This window comes from Eublepharis macularius, chromosome 13 (genome assembly GCF_028583425.1).
Source record: "Eublepharis macularius isolate TG4126 chromosome 13, MPM_Emac_v1.0, whole genome shotgun sequence".
NCBI classification, from domain to species: domain Eukaryota; kingdom Metazoa; phylum Chordata; class Lepidosauria; order Squamata; family Eublepharidae; genus Eublepharis; species Eublepharis macularius.
Window position 1 is genome coordinate 34611250 of NC_072802.1, and position 20395 is coordinate 34631644.

The 20395-nt window shown below is 45.5% G+C and overlaps 1 protein-coding gene across 1 annotated transcript in view; it reads left to right on the plus strand.

Annotated features, from left to right (window-relative positions):
- Positions 1 to 20395, plus strand: part of IL1RAPL2 (interleukin 1 receptor accessory protein like 2) — a 289452-nt gene that overhangs the window by 261231 nt on the left and 7826 nt on the right. The window contains exon 9 of the mRNA XM_054995823.1: positions 422 to 592. Coding sequence (XP_054851798.1) covers positions 422 to 592 — 171 coding nt within the window. The remainder of the gene's footprint in view (positions 1 to 421; positions 593 to 20395) is intronic.

Consider the following 20395-nt stretch of genomic DNA (forward strand, 5'->3'; position numbering starts at 1 on the left):
TTGAAAGAAGCAAGAGGGAGACTTGTGAACTGCTTTGGAGACTATGTTAAAGTTATAATGCAGGATATAAGTCCAGTAAAAAAAGATTTAATTCATCTTCTATAGAAAATGTACCAAAGCTCTCTGCAGAACCAAACAATGCACAGAAGTAGGCTGTGAAGCCTCCCAATGTCTGTATATTGATCAGGTGTTCCCGCAATACCTGCAGAGATTGCTGTGCAGAAAATAAGATCACCACCTGGATTCGAAAGCAGGGCCCACAATTCTGCTTACTCTTCCACATTGTTGTTTTTCACCACATTTTGGTCCTCTGCGTAGGATTGTTGTTCTGTTGCAGCAGATCAACATAACTGCTCTTCTGGAAAATATCAAAACAAAGTTTAGCAAGGTTTTTTTTTAATGCTTGTGGCCTCATTTGCAGACAACAAAGAATATGATGCTTATCTTTCATACACCAAAGTGGATCCAGATGCATTAGACTGTGACAACCGTGAAGAGGACCAGTTTGCACTTGAAATCTTGCCGGATATTCTGGAGAAACATTATGGATACAAACTCTTCATTCCAGACAGGGACCTGATCCCTACTGGAAGTAAGTATCAGTCAACTCAGGGCACGATCCCACTCATCTTGTGCTTCTAAGAAGGTACATCCTGCATCTGAAGTTTTCGTTTTCCTTCTGACTACAGCAAAGAGTGACCAACCAGCTCTCCAGAAGGGGATTGAACAGAGGTGTAAACAAGAACTTAGAATACTGAATTTTGTGAGAGGTTGTTAGGGAGGGGAAACTCAGAGAAGGCAATCTTCTTGTCATTAGCCCTTTTCAGATATTTGTCCATGCATACTAGGAGCCTAGCAACCGTGCATAGATCCTCCTAATGTCCCCAGTCTCCATGTTGTTTAAACCTGAGTAGCATGTGTATTTTGCATGAAGCTTTGGTTGACCACTGGATTTTCCAAAGTTCTGGTTTACACATCCTGACGCTTTATGCTAATGGAAATGACACATGTTGGCCCTGATCCGACAAAATTATTATTAATTTATTATTTACCTCATTTATACTGCCCCTTTCTCCCCCTGACATATGGTGACCTCACATACTGGGAGCATTGTGGATAGCATATTCTCCCAATATGCATGACTGCCAGGTAAGACAATGTCTGAAAAGAGCTAATTTTAAAAAAGCAGTGTTTCCCGTTATAACATCTTTGTTTGGTTTATTACACTGAAATATCCTTCTGTTGGGTTGGACTCATGTTGACTCCTTTGTAACAAGTCTTAGCAGACAACTTAACAGAAGTAAGTCACAGGATCCACCGATTATATTTTCCATAGTCATATTACATAGAGAGACAATGCAATAAATAAGGTATGGTGTATGGTTGAGATCAAGCTAGCATACCACAGGCTCATGTGTTCTCTTCCACGCAGACCGCCCCCCCCCCATCCTTTACTTATGGGGTAGAACTGAGTTTGTTTCAACATGAGCAGATTTTCCTCTTAACTAGAGCTTGAAGCCAGGGTTTGAAGTGGTTTCACTAAATTCTGATTGTAAATGAAGGCGGTTGGCGCTAATGTGGGCATAATGCTACCTGATGGGCGGGGTAGGCAGTAGAAAGGCGGGAGGACTGCATCAGAAGGGGGAATGAGGGGCACAAGCTCTCAGCTGTCTTGATCTCCCTAGGAGGAGACTGAGACCGTTACATCTGCACCCAGCTTAAGAGAAAAGTTATAATATGATAAAGACTTGATAATAGATATCCCTGATACATGTTTGTTAGCATTTCAGAGTAATTGAACAACTTAGTAGTCCACAATTTTCTGTGCCACTCTTCTTTGATTTTTACTGGATTAATTTATTTCCATGATGTTTGCAATGTCCCAGAATTGAATTAACCCCTGATTACCAGGGAAGACGTTCTTTTGCCTCCAGACCATTGCAATTAATTGACCAAAAGTGCAGAAAACAGTATCTTTATCCCTTTTTTTCCAATTCAAATAAGCCAGTTCCAGAAATGAAGGGAAGAGAAATATGACATTATTTCATGGCTCAAATCCACACTATTATATCCGTGATTACCAAAGACTAGAGCACAAGCGACTTCAAAAATGCTACAGACTCATTTTTGTTAAAATAGGAGCGGACGTGGTCCAGGTTGTGGTCTGCAAAATGACTTTATCTAGGTCTAGGCACGGTGTCGAAGTTTCACCCACTGTTTCATGAAAGGCAATCGGACACCATCTGTATGCCATACTTATTTTAGCATGTTAGGCCTAAACAACATATGGCACTGAGTTCCTGTGCTTGGCACTCCAGACATTAAATTTGGTCTTTCAAAGCCACATTTGGGGAGCTTAATCGTTTCCCTCCCTTACTCTTTCCACAGTTGAAAATCTCCCCCAGCTGCTAACCAAAAAAAGGGGGGAAAAGGCAACCAGTGAAAAAATTCTATCATAGAGAGAAGAATTAATTGTCCCCTTCTTTCAGAGCCCCTCTAAAATCACGCCTCTCATGCTGCCATTTTTAAGAGACAGATCACACATGTAGAGTTCCATTCATAGAACTCCTGCAACTTATATACAATAGCCAAGTGGCCCTGATCTGTGGATACTTAAATCCGGAGATTGGAGCCATGAACAGACAAAACAGATGTTCCTACACACCTGAAAAATGCCCCAGGTTTCCAGAAAAATCTGGAAATATATATATATTTAAAAACCCCAAGTGAAAAAGGAGCACCTATAGCTTTAACCAGATGACTTCAATAGCTGTTGCTAGGCAACCATAACAGTTTAGCCAGAATTCCAAGCATGGTTTCTGTTGGTAAAAGGGAGAGGGGGCCCTTTCCAGGGCTGTTTGGACCTTTGAGGGACGATTAATTGGGACCAGACCCAGAAACAACCACTGGACAACTTGATACCATATGACTTGCATGACTCACACAGGCCCATCTGCTGGCTACTGCTCAACAGCGTCCCTCTCCTCATAAAAGCCAATGTAGTGTAGTGGTTAGAGTTTCAGAGTAGGATGTGGGAGACCCAGGTTTGAATCACTACTCTAGTGTGGAAGTTCACTGGGTGATTTTGATCCAGTTACACGTGCTCAGCCTAACCTACATCTCAGGGATGTAGTGAGGATAATATGGAGGCAAGAAGGATGACGTAAGCTGATTTGGGTCCCACTGTGGAGAAAGGCAGTATATAAATGAAATGAAATATAGGTGAAGATGGGGGGCAGATAAAAGTTAAGGTGTTTAGTGGGTTAGAAGGAAAGAAGGACATAGGGAAAGGTGAGCATATGGAGGCTTCCAGGAGGAGGGAAAGAGGAAATAGTGTGCGAAAGTGAATACTGGGAAAAGTGAGCTACCTCCCACAAATCTTTGCATGTTACCCACTATACAACTGGACCCAGCTCATCTGGCACTACATAAATGGGCCATAGGAGAGAGGCTGCCGTGGCAGGGGGAGGTAAAGACAGGGGTCAGAGAAAGATAAGTAGAGAGAAGGAAGCAGGAAAGGGGGAGAGACTATGGAAAGGGAAAAGGACATGGTCGGGTAGGAGGAAATGAGATTTCCCCATGCAAGTATTTGCGACCCACCCCTGTCTCTTGCCTATTTTGGGAAGGCAAAAGACTTGCCATTGTGCCTCTGGGGGGGATCTTCTGAATTTCATTTGTTCCTCACCACACCTTTTCCCCTACAGAAATCAATGATCTGAATTCAAGAATGTGGGCATCACAACAGTGAAGTTTTTATGGCGAGTCGATGTCAGCCTTTATTATAGACCCCTGAGAGGGTTGTTGTATTCCTCCTGCCTCATGACTCGTGCCTGGAGAATAGAGTAGGAATTGTTAGGAAGGTTATCAAGAATTACATTTATACAGAACCACATTTTTGGCTTGTTCATTCATTTTTAGGTATTTAGAAATCTTTTATCCTTCCTTTCTCCCTGTTGGGGACTCTCAAGTAGGCCAAAGATGGCCAATCCTGTCATGGATGTTCGAGCTGATATAGCAGAATGCTGAAAATACAGAAAATGGCTCTCCCCTGTTGTTAAAGATGGTCTTAAATTTTACACGAGAACGCAAATCCTGGAATTAGTCAGCAAGCTTGCCTTTAATCTTCATACTTGATGTTTTACTCGACTATTACAGACACTTAACGCATTTAAGGTATAACTATGTGCCAGAAGAAGCTGTGAGGAGAACAAATTTTGCATTTCATGTACAGCTGCTGTTCTCTGGGCTTAGTTTAAAGTCTTAAAAGGAGGGAGCGGAATCAAAGTCTTTAAGTTACAAAAAAATATTGATGAGGAGAACAAATGGTTTAAATGAAACGGCTTCTTACCAGGTGCCTTAGTAGACAGGATAGCATTTTCATTTTTTTTTTGTCCACCTGTCATCCGGACTCTCTAGCAAGCACTCATCACTGTCATTTCAGAGAGTCATTAACCATCGTCAGAAATGTACGCACTACCTGAAGTTGTCAATTCTCATTGCTGAGCATTCACTGCAATACTTTCTTTCCTCCCTTGTCATTAAAAAAAAAAATCAGTATTTTGAAAAGGGTCTGATTCTTTTGCCCAGAATGGAAGGAAATGCTTAATCACCACCTGATTATGACAATGCAAAATATGCATTTGAAATGAGATGGAGTCATTTTTTTTATCATTACTCCTTGGGTTTGCAGTTAAAAAGTTGCTGAGAATCGTGCAGGAAACCCAAACTTCCTTGCATAATGGATGCCCCTGAAGAATGAGCACATGACTATGTGTGTAATTAGTATGAGATTAAACAAGTGGAGAGCAGGTCTATCAATGGCTCTTGTCAGCTACAGCTAGAACCTCCGTGTTCATAGGTACTGTATCTCTGGACAAGTCACGCTGAAAAAAAACCTTGTGTGCTTCCTGGAGGTTGGCCAACATCAAACAGGATGCTCGACTAGATGGATTTTTAGTCTGATCCAGCAAAACAGCTCTGACATTCTTAACGATATGAACAGTGGAAGGTTGGGGCAATGTTTGGAGAAGAATCCATGAACCTCTCAATAGTGTGGATGCACTTTCTTTCCACCACGCACTTTGCTGCTCTAAGGTTCCCACCTGAGCAGACTAGAAGCAAACCATCATCAGGCACCGGAGAAAAGCTAAAATCCATATTGCAAATTGGCTTCTTAAGAAGGCTTAGAAGTTGAATTTGCTTTGACTGCTTGTTTCTTTTGAATGTTTTATGGTGTTGTTACTACTGATGGTGCAAATCAGAATGGGGCAGGGGCTCATGATGGTAAATTTAAGATTACCTCCCTCTCAGACTTATGGTGAGATGAGCCCACACTGCTCAAGTTCAAGCCTTCCTTTAATGAGCTCCCATGGGTGTCATCGCAGCCAGCCCTTCCTTCCCTTCCCATGTAGCCACACTGATGGGGAAGCGTCTCAGGATACCATTCTGCTGAGCCTTGATAACAAGCGTCACTGCTGCTTGAAGCAGCAGTGTCCCAGGAACTACTTAGCACTGGAAACTGCAGTCCTAGCGCTGCTTTCTTAGTTGTGGTCAGAGTCTTTCTACATGAGACACCTTGGCGCATGTTCGTCAAGTGTAGGGAGACTCAGTGTTAGCCAGGAAACATAGTTTTAAAAAACAGAGCAGAAGGAGAGAGTTTGTTAATTTCATCTTCACCTCCCTGAAAGCTTTGTCAGTTTCACCTCTCCAGCATAAAACTGTGTGGGATCTCAACCAGAGGGAAGCAAGGAATGGAGATGGGCTGGAGCTGCCTTCCAGGGCCAGGTTATAATGGGCTGAATTTTCCCTTCTGGCATTTCACAGCCCCTTCACACAACTCGAGTGTACAGCAAAGCCTTTGCCCTGCCGCCAGCTGCCCTTCCCAGCTAACATTGCATCTCCCAACACATGTTCTTCACATGTCAGGTGTCTCATGTAGAGAGAGACACGGATACAAAGATCAAGATGTGTGTTTGAGGCTTATCTGAGCCCGACTGGATGGGCTGCATGCATCTTTTTCATGAGAATGGTGGCCCGCAGCTTCACCTGGGATTTCTAGCTGTGGCTAGAAATATGTCAGCTTCAGGGAATTTGATATGTTATCTCATTTTTTTAAAAAAACTGGGATTTTTGTTGGAAAGATTTGCCCATTTGGGTGATGATTTAGAAAAGGCAGCTGCAACAGCATTTTCTTCAGCTGCCCCTTTTTAAAGTGCCACAGCACTTGCTGCGTTCAAAAAGACATTACCCTCTTGCTTACCTGTGACTTGATTCTTTCTCAGAAAAGAAAGGTCAGGCTTGTCAGATTGTGGCTTTAGGTCTGGCCTCATAAGCCAGCAAAGGCTTCCTCCTGCTGCTTTCTTATTGCTTGTGGGTCTGGCCTGGGTGACAAGATACCAGGTGTCCCTTCCACCTGCCCCCCTTGGGTATGGAAGTGTGGCATTAAGAAGAGCAGCAATGTGGATAAGCTGTCAGTTTCAACTGCAGTACAAAAGGATTACACAGCCTTAGGAAACACACGCTGGGTGAAACCTCCAACACCTAGGCTGTCTCGGTCTCTGGTCATATCTTCTCGGCTTGTAAGCAGTAGTCCATTGGGGGAAAGCTCGGGTGTCTAGCCTGACAGTACAGCTGCAGCCACCGTGCACAAAATCTTGCCATGTTAGATCATAATATGATAGCCTTAATGCAGGAGATGGGCAGCTGGCAGCCTGCGAGCAGAAGCTGACCTGCAAAGCAATTATATACAGCCCTGGGTGGCCTTACCAAATTTAAACTGAAACATCATCAAAAGTTTGCCAACAGTTTTATTAAGGGGACAAAGGAAATGTGTTCGGGGCCAGTTGCATTTGATTACAGGCCTGCCCCGTTCAAGTATAAAGTGATTGGGATGAGGATTTTTATTCTTCTATTGGAAAGAGAATGCCGGTGAGGGAAATTGAACTCCACTCTTCTCTTGCCACCCACAGGTGGACGGGGATACTAAAGTAGCTTGGATCAAGCTGAGTTTGACCCTCTTGTCATTGTTGCTGTGGCCCAAAGTGAACAGTAACACAGGGGCCGCTTGACTCAGCTTGTTCCTTGACACAAGTAGTGGCCCTCCAGGGCAGTAGCCCTACTGGGAACTTTCCTAGTCAGTTAAAGGGCCAGTCCATGCTTGATACTAGCCCACCCTCTGCCTCCTGTAGTGATTCTTTGCCACTCTCACCAGTATTGGAATTTGGGGCTTGGAGAAAAGTGCCTGGAACAGCAGAATGCAGCCAGTTAAGGCAGATTCAGCTGTATTTGTGGCTGAATTATAAGACCCACATACAGGGTCAGGGGAGCTGCTGGAAGATCCATGAGTACATCTGCCGCCCATTTTGTATTGCGAAACAGCCGCCGTGGGGATGAGAGAGATCAGGGCCACAGCAGAGCACAGAGGGCGAGGATTTAATTTCCCCCCCCCTGCATCATTTCTTTGTCCTCAAATAGGCCCCCCCCCCTATGGGGGGAACAGGTAATACAAGACAATCTGCAGGTCTTCCTCAGCATGGCAAATATCAGCCATTTAAGGCTGAGAAAATGACAGCAAGGGGAAGAGTGAACCACTCTGCTTACACACTACAGACCCAGTCCAAACTGGGTATATATATAAGCACGTTTTTATAGATATATGATTTAATTAATGACAATATGATTTAAATGATATAATGTTTATTCATTATATTTTAATAGGATTTAGATGTTGCGTTTAGGTTCCTATATGACCTAGGTGATTATTGATTACTGAAGTAATGGATGTCTGTAGAGATATGAATTAGATGATTATATGATGTAGTTCATGAATTATATGTTTATGTTTGAGCTTATTATTTAAAATAAATTAAAAACTATTACAAATAAAAAAATAAACTGGGTGTAACCTATGGCTGCAGGAGCCCTGTGGTGCAGAGTGGTAAGCTGCAGCACTGCAGCCCAAGCTCTGCTCATGACCTGAGTTCGATCCTGGCGGAAGCCGGGTTCAGGTAGCCGGCTCAAGGTTGACTCAGCCTTCCATCCTTCCAAGGTCGGTAAAATGAGTACCCAGTTTCCTGGGGGTAAAGTGTAGATGACTGGGGAAGGCAATGGCAAACCACCCCATAACAAAGGTCTGCCAAGAAAACGTCGTGATGCGACATCCCCCCATGGGTCAGTAATGACTCGGTGCTTGCACAGGGGACTACCTTTACCCTTTAACCTATGGGTGCTATATAGCACTTAAAATATATGGATATTCCAGTATCTTGTCTAGTTAGGGGGCAGTTTATTTGAGAATAGAACAATACATTGGAATTGAAAAATGTGGCAGCCTTTTTCACATTTCATAAGGAGAAGAAATTTGTTTTCAAAAGATCTGGTTTCAAAAGATGCAAGAGTTATTCTGCCCTTCAACTTGGGAACATCTTTTATTGGAGTTTTGTATAATTGTCATATCCCAATGATGCCCAAGCACTTGGTAATTGCAAAACCCTTCCTGATAGATGGTACCAAATTTCTTACTGTTCTTCTCACCCAGCAGTGTATACAATATACATTTAAACCCCTTAAACTGGTTTTGTCCAAGAATACAGAATATGACTATGTCTCATTTTGTAGCATGCCTCTGAATTATGGCTTACTTGTTTGAATATTCCCCTTTTTAAAAAAAAAAAATTGAAATAATACCCAGTGTTTTCCCCACTGTGGACTGAGCCACTCTTGGGAACAGCTCCACACAGTGTCCAGCTTGCCACATTACATGCTTTGGAAGGGAAAACAAAAAGACTTTGAAAAGTTTGTTGAATGTGAGATCATTTAGAAGACTTGTTCTGCAGAGGCAAATCTACCCACCCACCCCTCCACTGCCAACTTATATTGCATTCAGACATTTGACTTAGCAATGCTGGTACACCACATCAGCCTGGCGGCTGTGGTTGTTTGATGCCAGCCTTGGGGGCAGGGGGGGGGGGATATACATTCCAAGAAATGTACAGCTGCTGCCATAAATTATATTCCCTTTTCAACTTTTGCTTCTCTGCAATATCTAGCAAAATGTATTGTGTCTTGTGTCCAGGACATTGTGTATTTCTGCCCCCTGCCCCAACACCAGCTGCTTCTCATGCCATGCTTTTAGCCGGTAATAATAATGATTCTGATAATTTTATTACTGTATAATAATTATTAAACCTAACGGGCTGAATCCCACTAATTTTCTCTGAACAGAGATTGACCTTTCCCTGCCTTTCCCTCCCCCCCAGCAGTGAGCAACCTTTTTTAATTAAAAGAGCCAAACTTTATTAAATTCAGAGCAAGAGATCAATAAAGAACTGGTATAAGAAAGCCTATCTGCATACGTGACTTAACATTACTAATAATTGTCATGTGGATTAATAATTCAAAATGTTTCCACAGCTGGGTGTTTCTTTAGTCATTTATTAGAAAGTGGCACACACAAGGTCTCACAATAGGTAATAACAATACACAGGAGCCCCCTACGCAACAGTTTTAGTGCACTCTCATAAATCCGTACATTGTTCGCACTTGGATTACTGGCAGCTGTTCACTTCTCTATTATCTCCGTGTCTGCAAAGCATCTCAAAGAAGCCCTTTAGACCAATCTTTGTTGGACTTCCCTTCCCACAATAATGATAAAAACAACAACATTCGATTTATATACTGCCCTTCAGGATGACTTAACACTCACTCAGAGCAGTTTACAAAGTATGCCATTATTATCCCCACAACAGAACACCCTGTAAGGTGGGTGGGGCTGAAAGAGCTAGAAGCAGTGACTGACCCAAGGTCACCCAGATGGCTTCAAGGGGAGGAGCGGGGAATCAAACCTGGTTCTCCAGATTAGAGTCCCACACTCTTAACCACTACACCAAACTGGCAGAATTATTCTGATTTCACATCTATCTCTACAATAGAACTTGTTTGGGGTTTTTTTATTTACGTTTTTATATGCCACTTTCCCCACCATGAGGACCCAAAATGGCTTACAATATTCTCCCCTTCTACATTTTATACTCACAATGATCCTGTGAGGTAAGCTGGGCTGAGTCTGTGTGACTATTCCACCCAGCAAGCATCCATGGCAGAGGAGGGAATCCAATCGGGGTGTCCTGGATCCTAGTCTGACACTCTAACCACTGCTCCATTCTGGCTTTTAGCTTAAAGGTTTTGTTTTTTTAAAAAAAGAGGTACATTTTGTTCCATGCTGAGAGCCACATTTGGTTCTAGGGGTCTCGTTGTCCCAGAAGCTCCTGCACTCACTGCTAGTTACCCACCCTATCTGAAGCAACTCCCCCCATTCCCAGAGCCGTTCTTTTGCAAGGAACATTGCAGCTAATTCTTCATTTTTCACTTTGCATTTAAGGTCATAGGATCCTGTGGAATAAATGGAATTTGTCAAAATCTTGAAAGGGGGAAATGAATGCTAGACTAGACTAAACAAGAAAGAAGCATGATCGCTGTTCGTTGTTTTACTGTATCTTACAAATCCACCATCTAACAATGAAGTTTCCCACCTAAGTTCTTTCTTTTGGGGTGCAGAAAGGAAGGAAGGAAATGAAGAGTCAGAACTGTTGAGATATTGGGATAATCTTTCTCCATTACCCTGAACTTTTGCCCTTTTCTTTATGCATGTTTCACCTGTTTATACTTTACAAGTTGTAGCTATCTTTCTGATGCACCCCAGAAGTAAGTTTTAGATGGATGGTAAAAGTGTTTCCAACTGTTGCATGAGGAAATGAGAAATATGTAAAATCAGGATGGCTATTGTCTGTGCATGTCGTAAAATTTCCACTTGTCTACAGTTTTTTTGGAAAGACTGAAATGAATGGATGCTCCATGTGTGCATTGGAGCATAAGAATGTAAGAAAAGCCCTGCTGGATCAGACCAGTAGTCCATCTAGTCCAGCATCCTGTCTCATACAATGGCCAAGCAGTTACCATGAAGGGCCAACCAACAAGGCACAGATGCCAAGGCCTTCGCCTGGTGGTGTTGCCCAGCACTGATACTCAAAGATTTCTGGAGTATGGAGGTTCCTTAATACTCACCATGGCTAGTAGCTATTAATGGACCTATCCTCCATTGACAAGAACCCACTGGATCATGGTGCAGTAACATCTTTCCTCACACATCCCTTGAAGTCCTGAACTGAACCTACTTCTAATTCAGCAAAAGCAAACTGAACGCCGTAGACAGCTTCAAATATCAGAAGTTTAGAAGTAATGAACATATATCAGCAACAATTAAGACCCGTTAACCTCTACCAGCATCACAAAGAAAGAAAATGGGAGTCTTGGCTGGGGTTTTCTTGGATTTCAACAAGCTGACTAATTAAAATTCATGTATGTGATTAGAGTTGACGCTCTACTGGCCCTGAGCAGCTGCAGCTGACACTGGGGATAACCTATAGCTAAGCTGTGAGTGTAGAAGAGTTTTCAACATATGTGACTGATACGTGTTTCCCTACCTAAATTGTTTTTGCAACTATGTTTATATTAAATGCTGCTTCTGCACTGTTGGCCAACCATTCCAAAAAAGGGACACAAGGAAGGGAAGAACATGTGCATATTATCTTGCTGTGAATCTTTTATATTGTTGGACATTAAATGTGGTTTTCTATCCAAGCTCTGGGGAGGAAATGAAATAAAGTTGCTTATAAATCTGCACAGGCAGTTTGCGTGCATGGTGGCACACAGTGGTTTGTACTGTAACCATTAGCCTTCTGGTATCTAGAATGCAAAGCAAAAAGAATGATAGATTCATGCCCACCTATTTATAATTCAGGGGCAGCAGGAACCTGAATTTGCTTCAGAAACAATCCCCAAATTCAGTGGAATCATTTATTAAGAATTTCACCCAATGTCTCTCCAGTTCACGATTTCCCTTACTTTGTGATAACTTCAAAATGTAATGTAAATTTGTTTTATCATATAGTGGCCTTTCAAAGAGGATGGTGTACCAATTAATAGTCTTCTATACCAATAATTTACAGAATAATCACACAGACACACACTGGCTGTGTAAAGATGGCCATAATTCCACTTTTGTCAATCTGCACAACAAAGCTGCATGTGGGATGAGTTCCACCTGGAACACCCCTACAATGTGCTCTTTCTTCTGCAGGCTCTTCTTCCAACTGGTGTCCCTATCTTCCAATGGAAGGAGAGTTGAAAGAAGTAAGTAGAGCAGGACTTCTCTTAGTCCTCCTCTCAGCCAGGGGGTTCGGGTGAAGGGGGAGGAGACTGTCTAGCCAGTTTGTCTTGTATGCTGATCTCTAGCCAATCAGTTTCCTGATCTCTAGCCAATCAGTTTTCTGTGAGAAGTGTTTAGAAGTAAAATTTCATTTCCACTTGGAAGTACTTTTTTAAAAAGAATCACAAAAGTGGTCCAGTAAGGTTACGCTTCGGTCTCATTTTTTGACAAATGAAAACAGTCAGATAGAAGGCAACCATGTGATTGAGTGATTGCTGACTGGTCATATTCACACCAGAAAAATCACCCAGCTCAATTGCATCCCTTTTATGAAATCCTAATTGGATCCCAGGAGAGCCCAGCCGGCCCAATTTTGAGTAAATGCACTTGGGACACTTTTGCACTGCAGATTTAAGCTAGTTTTAATAGTCATGTCTCTTACTTGGGTGCTACAGTGTGGGAAGGGAGGTCCTGTATCTAATGGAATCCTCAGCGCCCTCGCCAAATGATACCTCTCAGAAATCTTAGCGGGGGAGTTGAACTGGTATAAAACCAATAGAAATTTGAAGGGCAGGCAGGCACAAAGACAATATGTTTCGGTCCCAAAACTCTGTTCTGGATGGGATAGATTGTTTGAGAGTAACTGGAAAAGTAAATTACATTTTTCATTGTGTATATATATTGAATGGGTTGAGGATATCCCAGTGACTTCTTGTCCTTCAGTCTACTTTATGTAGGAAAAGGTATATATCATTGGGTCCCTACGAATAGTGGCTCCCCTCATTTTGGTCCAACCGGGACAAGAAGTCGAGATCAGCTCATAAAAGTATCTTTCCATGATACAGCCTGTGTTTGGGTTGCCGTCTGATTCCTCCTTGAGCACTTCATCACTGTGGACTTGTATACCTTGAAACATCTTTGTCATCTTATGTGTCAGTCCTAGAAGCATCAGAGCACATTGCTTGAGCTAGTTTGTATTGCCCTATAATCAGGGCTATATATAGTCTGTACTAAGAAATGTCAATTCAAAATTATGAAACAAACCAGCAAACAGAAGGCTTAATTCTGGTACCTGCATAAATTAAGAAAAATTCCCATGATTTATTCTGCATCTCCTGATCTCGACATGCTCTGCCGGTGAGCCCCAACGTAGCACTCTGTGGTATATTTTCTGGTGCCCACTTCCTACTTCCACCAAACCACCTCTTCCCCAAAACAAAGCTAGGCAGCCCTGCTCCACGCAATGAAAGAGTCACAGCTTTTAAATCACAGGAAAGTCCTTTATAAACCAAGGACAAACACGTATGTAGCTACCTAAAACCAAGTCAGGTCATCCATCTACCCAGCTCAGGATTGCTTATTCTGGCTGACAACAGCTCCTCAGGGTCAAAAGAGAAAGGCCCTTTTAAGCCCTGAGGCATGACAGGTATTTAAACTTCTACATGCTGCAGTAAATGCCATACCACTGAACTACCCCTCCTTCCCATGGGTGTGTTGTGATGCAGCCAGCGGGACAGGGAATAGAAGAAAGGCTCAAAGTCGATGCCCCTCCTCAGAACTCAGGAGATATAGAAAGAAGAAAACTAGGCCCATGGGTGGGGGTGGGGGAGCTTTGAAATTGCCTTAAAGGCTGTTTTGTGGATGAGACAAAGGAGGAGAGCTAAAGGTCCTCCAAGCGAAAGGTCCTGCTGCAGGGGGCGGCTTCAAGCTTTGAACAGGTAGGGTGAAGCAATCTTCGCTCATACCCTGTGAGAGGACTCTCTCTGCTTGCCTTCTTGGGAAACCAGTCAAGCTGGAGAGCTGGAGTGAACTAAATGTGTACAGTACCCATGATGCCATGTAGAAGGCGAGTCAGTTTTTAATGAGCTGGCTAGCTATCCAGTAACCACCAACACCTGTTTAATATGACCAAGTTTTCTCAAAAGAAAAGCAGATGAAGCACTAAACTTGATGTACCTCCACCAAACAGAAGAGTAGGTGTCAGGAAGAAGGACACGCTAGTTTTCTTTGTTTTGGGGTATGCAGAATCATTAAATCATGGATGGCCTCCCCTTTCCTTTTGAAGAGGCAGAATCCAAAAACAGGGTTACAACCTGTTATGCTGTTTGTGAGGGACTTGCTCTGCACGGGCTTCTGCAGAACATTAAGGGAAGACGGAGAACTATGATGGATCTAACTGTGGATCAGGTACAGGTCAAATGGCTGAGAAGTTGCCCACTCCTGCCCTAAGCATTGTTGCCAAGTAGGCCCCCTCCCCTGCTTTAAAGCCTGCCATGAACTGTGTTAAAGTTTCCTGCATTACTGTTTCACTGCTGCTACACAAAGACTGCTTTGCACGTGTGTGCTCTGATACACGTGTCAGTTTCCTGCCTGCGTGTCAATTACCCTGCTGCTGTAATAGACTGTGTAGTTTACTGACTCCATGTTTGGATAACTGCACAAAGGACTCTCTTTCTGGGCAACCCTGCCCTGACCTGTATCTGGACTTACCAGTGTGCGTTTGGACTGTGTGCCCCGTGCCTGCAGTGCCATCTACCACGGACCGTGCCTGTTCTTTGCCTTGGACTGTGTTTTAAAGTGTTGTTCCCCCTGCCTCCATGGAAGCCTGCCTCATATGGGCCCAAGCCGCTGCTAGCAGCCGGGCGCCTGCCGGGGAAACCTCCAGCGAGCCTGGCTAGGCGCTCCCTGGTCAGTTCCTGCCTGGAGCCTCCCGCGAGCCGGTCGCCGAGCTTGCCCTCGCTACCGGGCAGCCTGCTATCCAGCCCCAGCCATGCCCAGCCGGCATCCATGTTCTCAGGCAGCCAGAAGACCCTGGGAAGAAGACTGCTTTGGGAAGCCATTTCGGCGAAGCGGGCACACCACGTCCGCAGCGAGAGCCCCTCGCCCCGCTCTGCATATCTTAGGAGCCGCCCCGGAGAAGGAACTAAGTGCCGACCATCCCAAGCACTTAGAGAATGCATCTCAAAGAAACCTCCGCATTCCAGAAGCTGATGACATCAGGACAAGCCCTGTCCGCTGGAACATCCTTTCAGCCCACTTGGATTTCCCCCTCCCTCTTTTGTCCCCTCTTCCTGAGGTGTCACTTATCACAATCTGATTACCAAAGTGGCCCATCTAAGCCATTCAGTAGCCCATTAGACCCTTTGTTTTAATCTGTGAGAACCACCAAGTACAGCACCAGCCCCAGGGTACGTTTTGGGGTATTTAAGCTGGTCTCCCAGACCACTCGGTGCCTCGGCCATTCCCTATCCAGACCTCCTTGCTGTCCGTCTGTGGTTCCAGTGCTGGCATTGGGCCACCCTCGCTGCCGTGTCTCTGCTTCGCTCCAGGATTGTGAGTATTTCCCTTACCATCGTTGGGAACCAGCTAATGCGAACGTCTCTGTATTTCATACCCTGTATTTCTTAGGTCTTGTGTGTTCTCTGTATGATTGTGCAAGCTAGGCTTACGCTACACTCAATACACGTGTTTGGAATTTATTCGTTGTCTGCCTCTTTTTCACTAGAGTGTCTGGGATCGGGACCTCCGTAAACATAGGTTATGATCCGCGCTTAATTTTATAGTTACAGACTGCTACAGCTAATTCCCCATTATAATAAAAGAGCAGTTCTGGTAACAGTTTACTGGTGGAGGATGCGGGCATAACCCAGTTCGTGTGAATACACGTGAGTCGACATGCGTGTCTTCAGCGAACTGACTTAGAGGAAAATTTTCCAGACCTCTGTGTAAAGAGCGCAATTTAGCTCAGGGAATTAAAAGTGTGAGTGTGTGTGGCTCTAGCGAGCATTTCTATCTTGTGGGTTGGCTTTTCCCCCATTTCCTCCTTCAGCCAGCTTTGGACTACTTGCCTTTTGTGGTGCACCGCGAGGCCCTCCAGCCGTTATAACCGGTGTACTGTGGGTGAGGACCTCTGAACTGGTGAAGTTCCTGGCCACTTTCCGGGCCGCCTAAACGCGTCTATGTGGGTGGGATCCCAGAAGTAGGCTCTATAGATATATACATCCTGAAGCAGCACATATAAAATTCTCTTCCGCCCTCCCCCGTCTCTCCTAAGCCCGTCCAAACCCCGTTCCTGCCAGCACTTAGGCTTCAATCCCCGCTCCGGAGGAAACGTGAAGGGATCGATAGTCCGTTTGTTTAGTTAGTTTAGCTTTGGGAATCTAAAGCCAGGTTCCTGAAGCCCCGCGGCAGCCGGCCGCACCGTGCTTAAGAGTTTTAAGGTAGACTCTTGGGCGCCTTTCCGCTTGCGAGTTTTAAGTCAGACTCGTGGGCACACCTCGCTTGGGAGTCAGTGGGACTCTTGGGCACACTTTTGCTTGGGAGTTGTTAGAACTCTTGAGCGCACCTCGCTTGGGAGTACAGTAAGCTTTACTCCTGAGCACTTTTGCTTGGGGACTTGCAGAGGCAGTCCTTGAGCGCATTTGGTCTTTTGGTCTTGGCTTGGAGACAGTTTAACTGTTTGTCTCTGAGCACGAGGCCTGGGGACACTTTGAGTTTAGTTCTTGGGCAGAGAGCTTGAGAGCATTTTGGCTTCTAAGCAGAGGCTTGGGAGCATCTCTGGTTGCCTGAGCAGAGGCTTGGGAGACCCCCTTAGTAGCAGTTCCTGAGCAGAGGCTTGGGAACACTTTCTGGTTTCCGAGTAGAGGCTTGGGAGACCCCTGAGCTTTGGCTTCTGAGCAGAGGCTTGGAAGCACTGAGCGCTTTGGTTCTTGGGCTTAGAGAGCTTGAGAGCACCTTCTGAGCCAGTAAACTTTTCCTGGTCCCGTGGCTTGTAGGCAAGCTTGAAACGGGAATAGGAATTTTCCTTCTCCCCCGGTGGAGAAGAGCCAAGTGTAGAACCCTTAAAAATCCCCTTGTGAACCTAAAAGTAGAACCTTAAAACCCCCTGGTACAAACCCTTGAGGACCTGAGGGAAGCATAAACCTCCCAAAAGGAACATAGAGAGGAAGAAGTTGTTAAAACCCTTGAGCAGCTTTAATCGTCCCACCCCGGGTGTCGCTGATCCACTCTTTAACCTCCCCCGAGATCAGCCTTAAACTAAAAAGTAAAATGTACCGGGCAGCCCCCACCGTGCCCCGCCTGGAGAAGTGGCTAGTGAAGAAGGGAGATTGCCCCTGGGAAGCCGGTTCCTTCAAGGGACCCGACCCGCTCCAGATAGTCAGAAGCGCCTTCCAAGATTTTTGTGAGAAGGAGAAACCTAGGTCAAGTAAGAAGGACAGATACGGGGCCTGGGCACTTTTCACTGCCTTACAGGACAGCGTGTCCCTGATAAATAAATTACAGATAGCGCAGGAAGATAGTGAGCAGGAAATAGAGAGGCTCAGACTAGCCCAAGACAAAGAGAGGAAGGAGCTAGAGGAAAAAGCAAAGAGAGAACAGGACGCCCTGCATCTAGAAATCCAGAGTCTCAGGGCCAAACTAGTCGAACAGGAGAGAGACCATGAGGAAAAGGCAGTTGAGTGGCGCGCTGAACGTGTCAATTTCATACTAGAAAAGCAAGGACTAACTACCGCCCTCCAGGACGCTCAGCACAAGGCTGAAGCGGCCACCGCTCGTGCCGACATGGCCGAGCACGCATTAACCGAGGGACAAGAGGAGATTACTAAGCTCACCCATGCCGCCCGGTTCATGGCGGACCACAACCAGTCTAAAACCGCAGCCGCGGACCATTCAGCTTGTAAGAGGGAGCTAGAGGCCCTGAAGCGACACTTGGGGATGCAACAGGCCGTAATTTCCGCCGTGCACCCCTCAGCCCTCTTGGCCCTCCCAGAAGATAGTAAGGATAGCTGGACATCTCAGTCGCCCCAGCCCGAGGAAGCTCCACAGCCCCTCCATCCGATAGCTACCAAGGAAATTGTCTCCACAGACGAGGATGGCAGGAAGACAGACCGGGTCATTAAAGAAACCCGCAATTGGAGGCCCGATGAGCTCCAAGCCATAGCGGACCGCATGGGACCCTTGAACCGAGACTCAGCTATACAATGGTTTGCTCACGTAACCATGTCCCAGCCCTCCGCCAGTGGCTCCGATGTAGCTCAGCTGGCCCGCCATTGTGCCAGCCCCGAAATAGTCACCTCTCTTAACGCATATATTTCTAACCGGAGACTAGCCACTCGCAGTCAGTATGGTGCCATGAAGGAGTTGTGCGCCTTCCTCTGGCCCACCAAAAGCTTAAAAGCCCTATACATTGCAGAATCTCAAAAACCCGGAGAGGACCCAGAGGCATATTTGGCCAGAAAGCAGCTCCTAGCCGAACTGGCAGACGAGGTAGACTTAGACTTGAGCGACATGCCCGACTTCGATGACTTAGAGTTTAGGAGGGCAGTTATAGATGGGCTCAACAGCACCACTCGCCTGGCCCTGGCAGGAGTCGAACCCGGGAGCATTACATGGGGAGAGCTGGAATCCCGCATCAGGAGCATTGCTGGCCTGCTGCGGGAGACCGGAGTGATCCACCATGTGAAGTCCCCGGCCCCCCATAGGAAAGAGAGTGAGCCCATCAACACAGTCACGTATGCCAACCATGGTCCCCACTCCCAATATCGGCCCCAAGGGCATAGCTCGTACTCGGAGCCTAGAGGTGGAATCTTGCGTGGGAGAAGCGGTAGCTTCACTCAGGGCCGCAGCCAAAGGAACTCTCATCCAGGAGTAACCTTTGCGCCCACCCCCAGTCGCTACCCTTCCTCCCCACAGGGACCCTCTGAGCCCTGGAGACCTGCGCTGCCCTCAGCACCCCCGCCCCCTCGGGCACCTCACCCCTACAATCACCAGGTCTACCCTCCCCCAAGTCAGGCTGACTCCTGGAGACCGCAGCCAAAGGACCGTGAGGAGCCCTCTGACCTAGGAGAGCCGCCACCAGCTGGGAACCCCTTTTTCCAATAGGGATGCCCGGGGGTCACACATTATTCTCCCCACTTAACTGCCCGTGGGAGAAAACCAAAGGTTGAGGCTAGCCTTCGACCTCCGGGAACTAAAAATAGCTTGGAACTTAAAAGAGAGAAGGAAAGATTCCAAAGGGTGATTCGCACCCAGAACCCAGCACCAACTTTGCCAGACACCTCTGAAAGAAATCTGGCAGAGCTGCAAAATAAAATTCAGGAGCTCATAAGTGTAAATAGGGAACAGAATTTAAAAATAAATGATCTTAATAAAGAGAATGAGGAATTAAAAGAAAAATTAAATGCTTGCACAATAGAGAAAGAGCAGCTCCACAATAAATTCCTTAACATGCAGACTTTGCTGGAGAACCAGAATAATGAAACTGCCACTTTAAAAACCCTGATGCAAAATCTCCTGGAATCCCAGAGACTCACTGAGGCCAGATTAAAGACTTTAGAGGAACAATCAGTGATTGAATCAGCACCCCGCCCCGCCAAAGGCAGTGAAACATGTAGCCAGTCACCTTTGCCTCCAATTTCTGCCTCAGCCCCCATGCCCAAGAAGCCAGAATTCACTTTAGCCTCTGAGCATGTGCAGAGTTTAAAAGTAATTCCCCAGGAAATTGTCTTGGCTCCCATAGACTGCCCCCAGCCAAGCTATACACAGCCCACCGTGACTGTGCCCTCTTGCAATGATCCTGAAGAACAGGTAAACAAAAGTAAAAATGCAGTTCCCTTAAAAGATTCAAATTGCTTTAAAAATCCAGTGCTTGCAACTTCACACCAAATAGCTTTCTCTCAGCCTTCCCTGACTAACACCCCTGAAGAAAACCTTATGTTGTGCCTGTGTGGTTTAGTAGTGCTTGAGCTAATTCAGAGACATGTGTGCAGCTGTTTCCTCATTTTAAAAGGCTCAAGCCCAAAACTTAATGAAAAGGTAGAGCTTCCAGTAGTAAGTGCAGTCAGGAATGTAATAAGGCAAGTGAGCAAACTCCAGAAAGAATCCCAGTTGCTAGCAGCGTCTGAAACAAACTGTTCCCACTCAGCGCTATACCCCCACCCCTCATTGAAATGGAAAAACTGGCCAGACCGGGATTCTGACCTCCTCCCAGTTCTTCCTTTTGTCCTCTCCCAGGCGGAAGTAAGCCCAAATAAATGTAATCACTGGTTCCCTGTCAGAATTTGGAAGGGATTGGAACCAGGAGTGGAAAAGCCACCTTAAGGAGACTTGAGTTCAAGTCCCTGCAGCCCCCGTCCCTTTTCGTTGTGCAGTCTTAACTTTATGTGTGTGTGAACCTGAAGCCCAATTCCC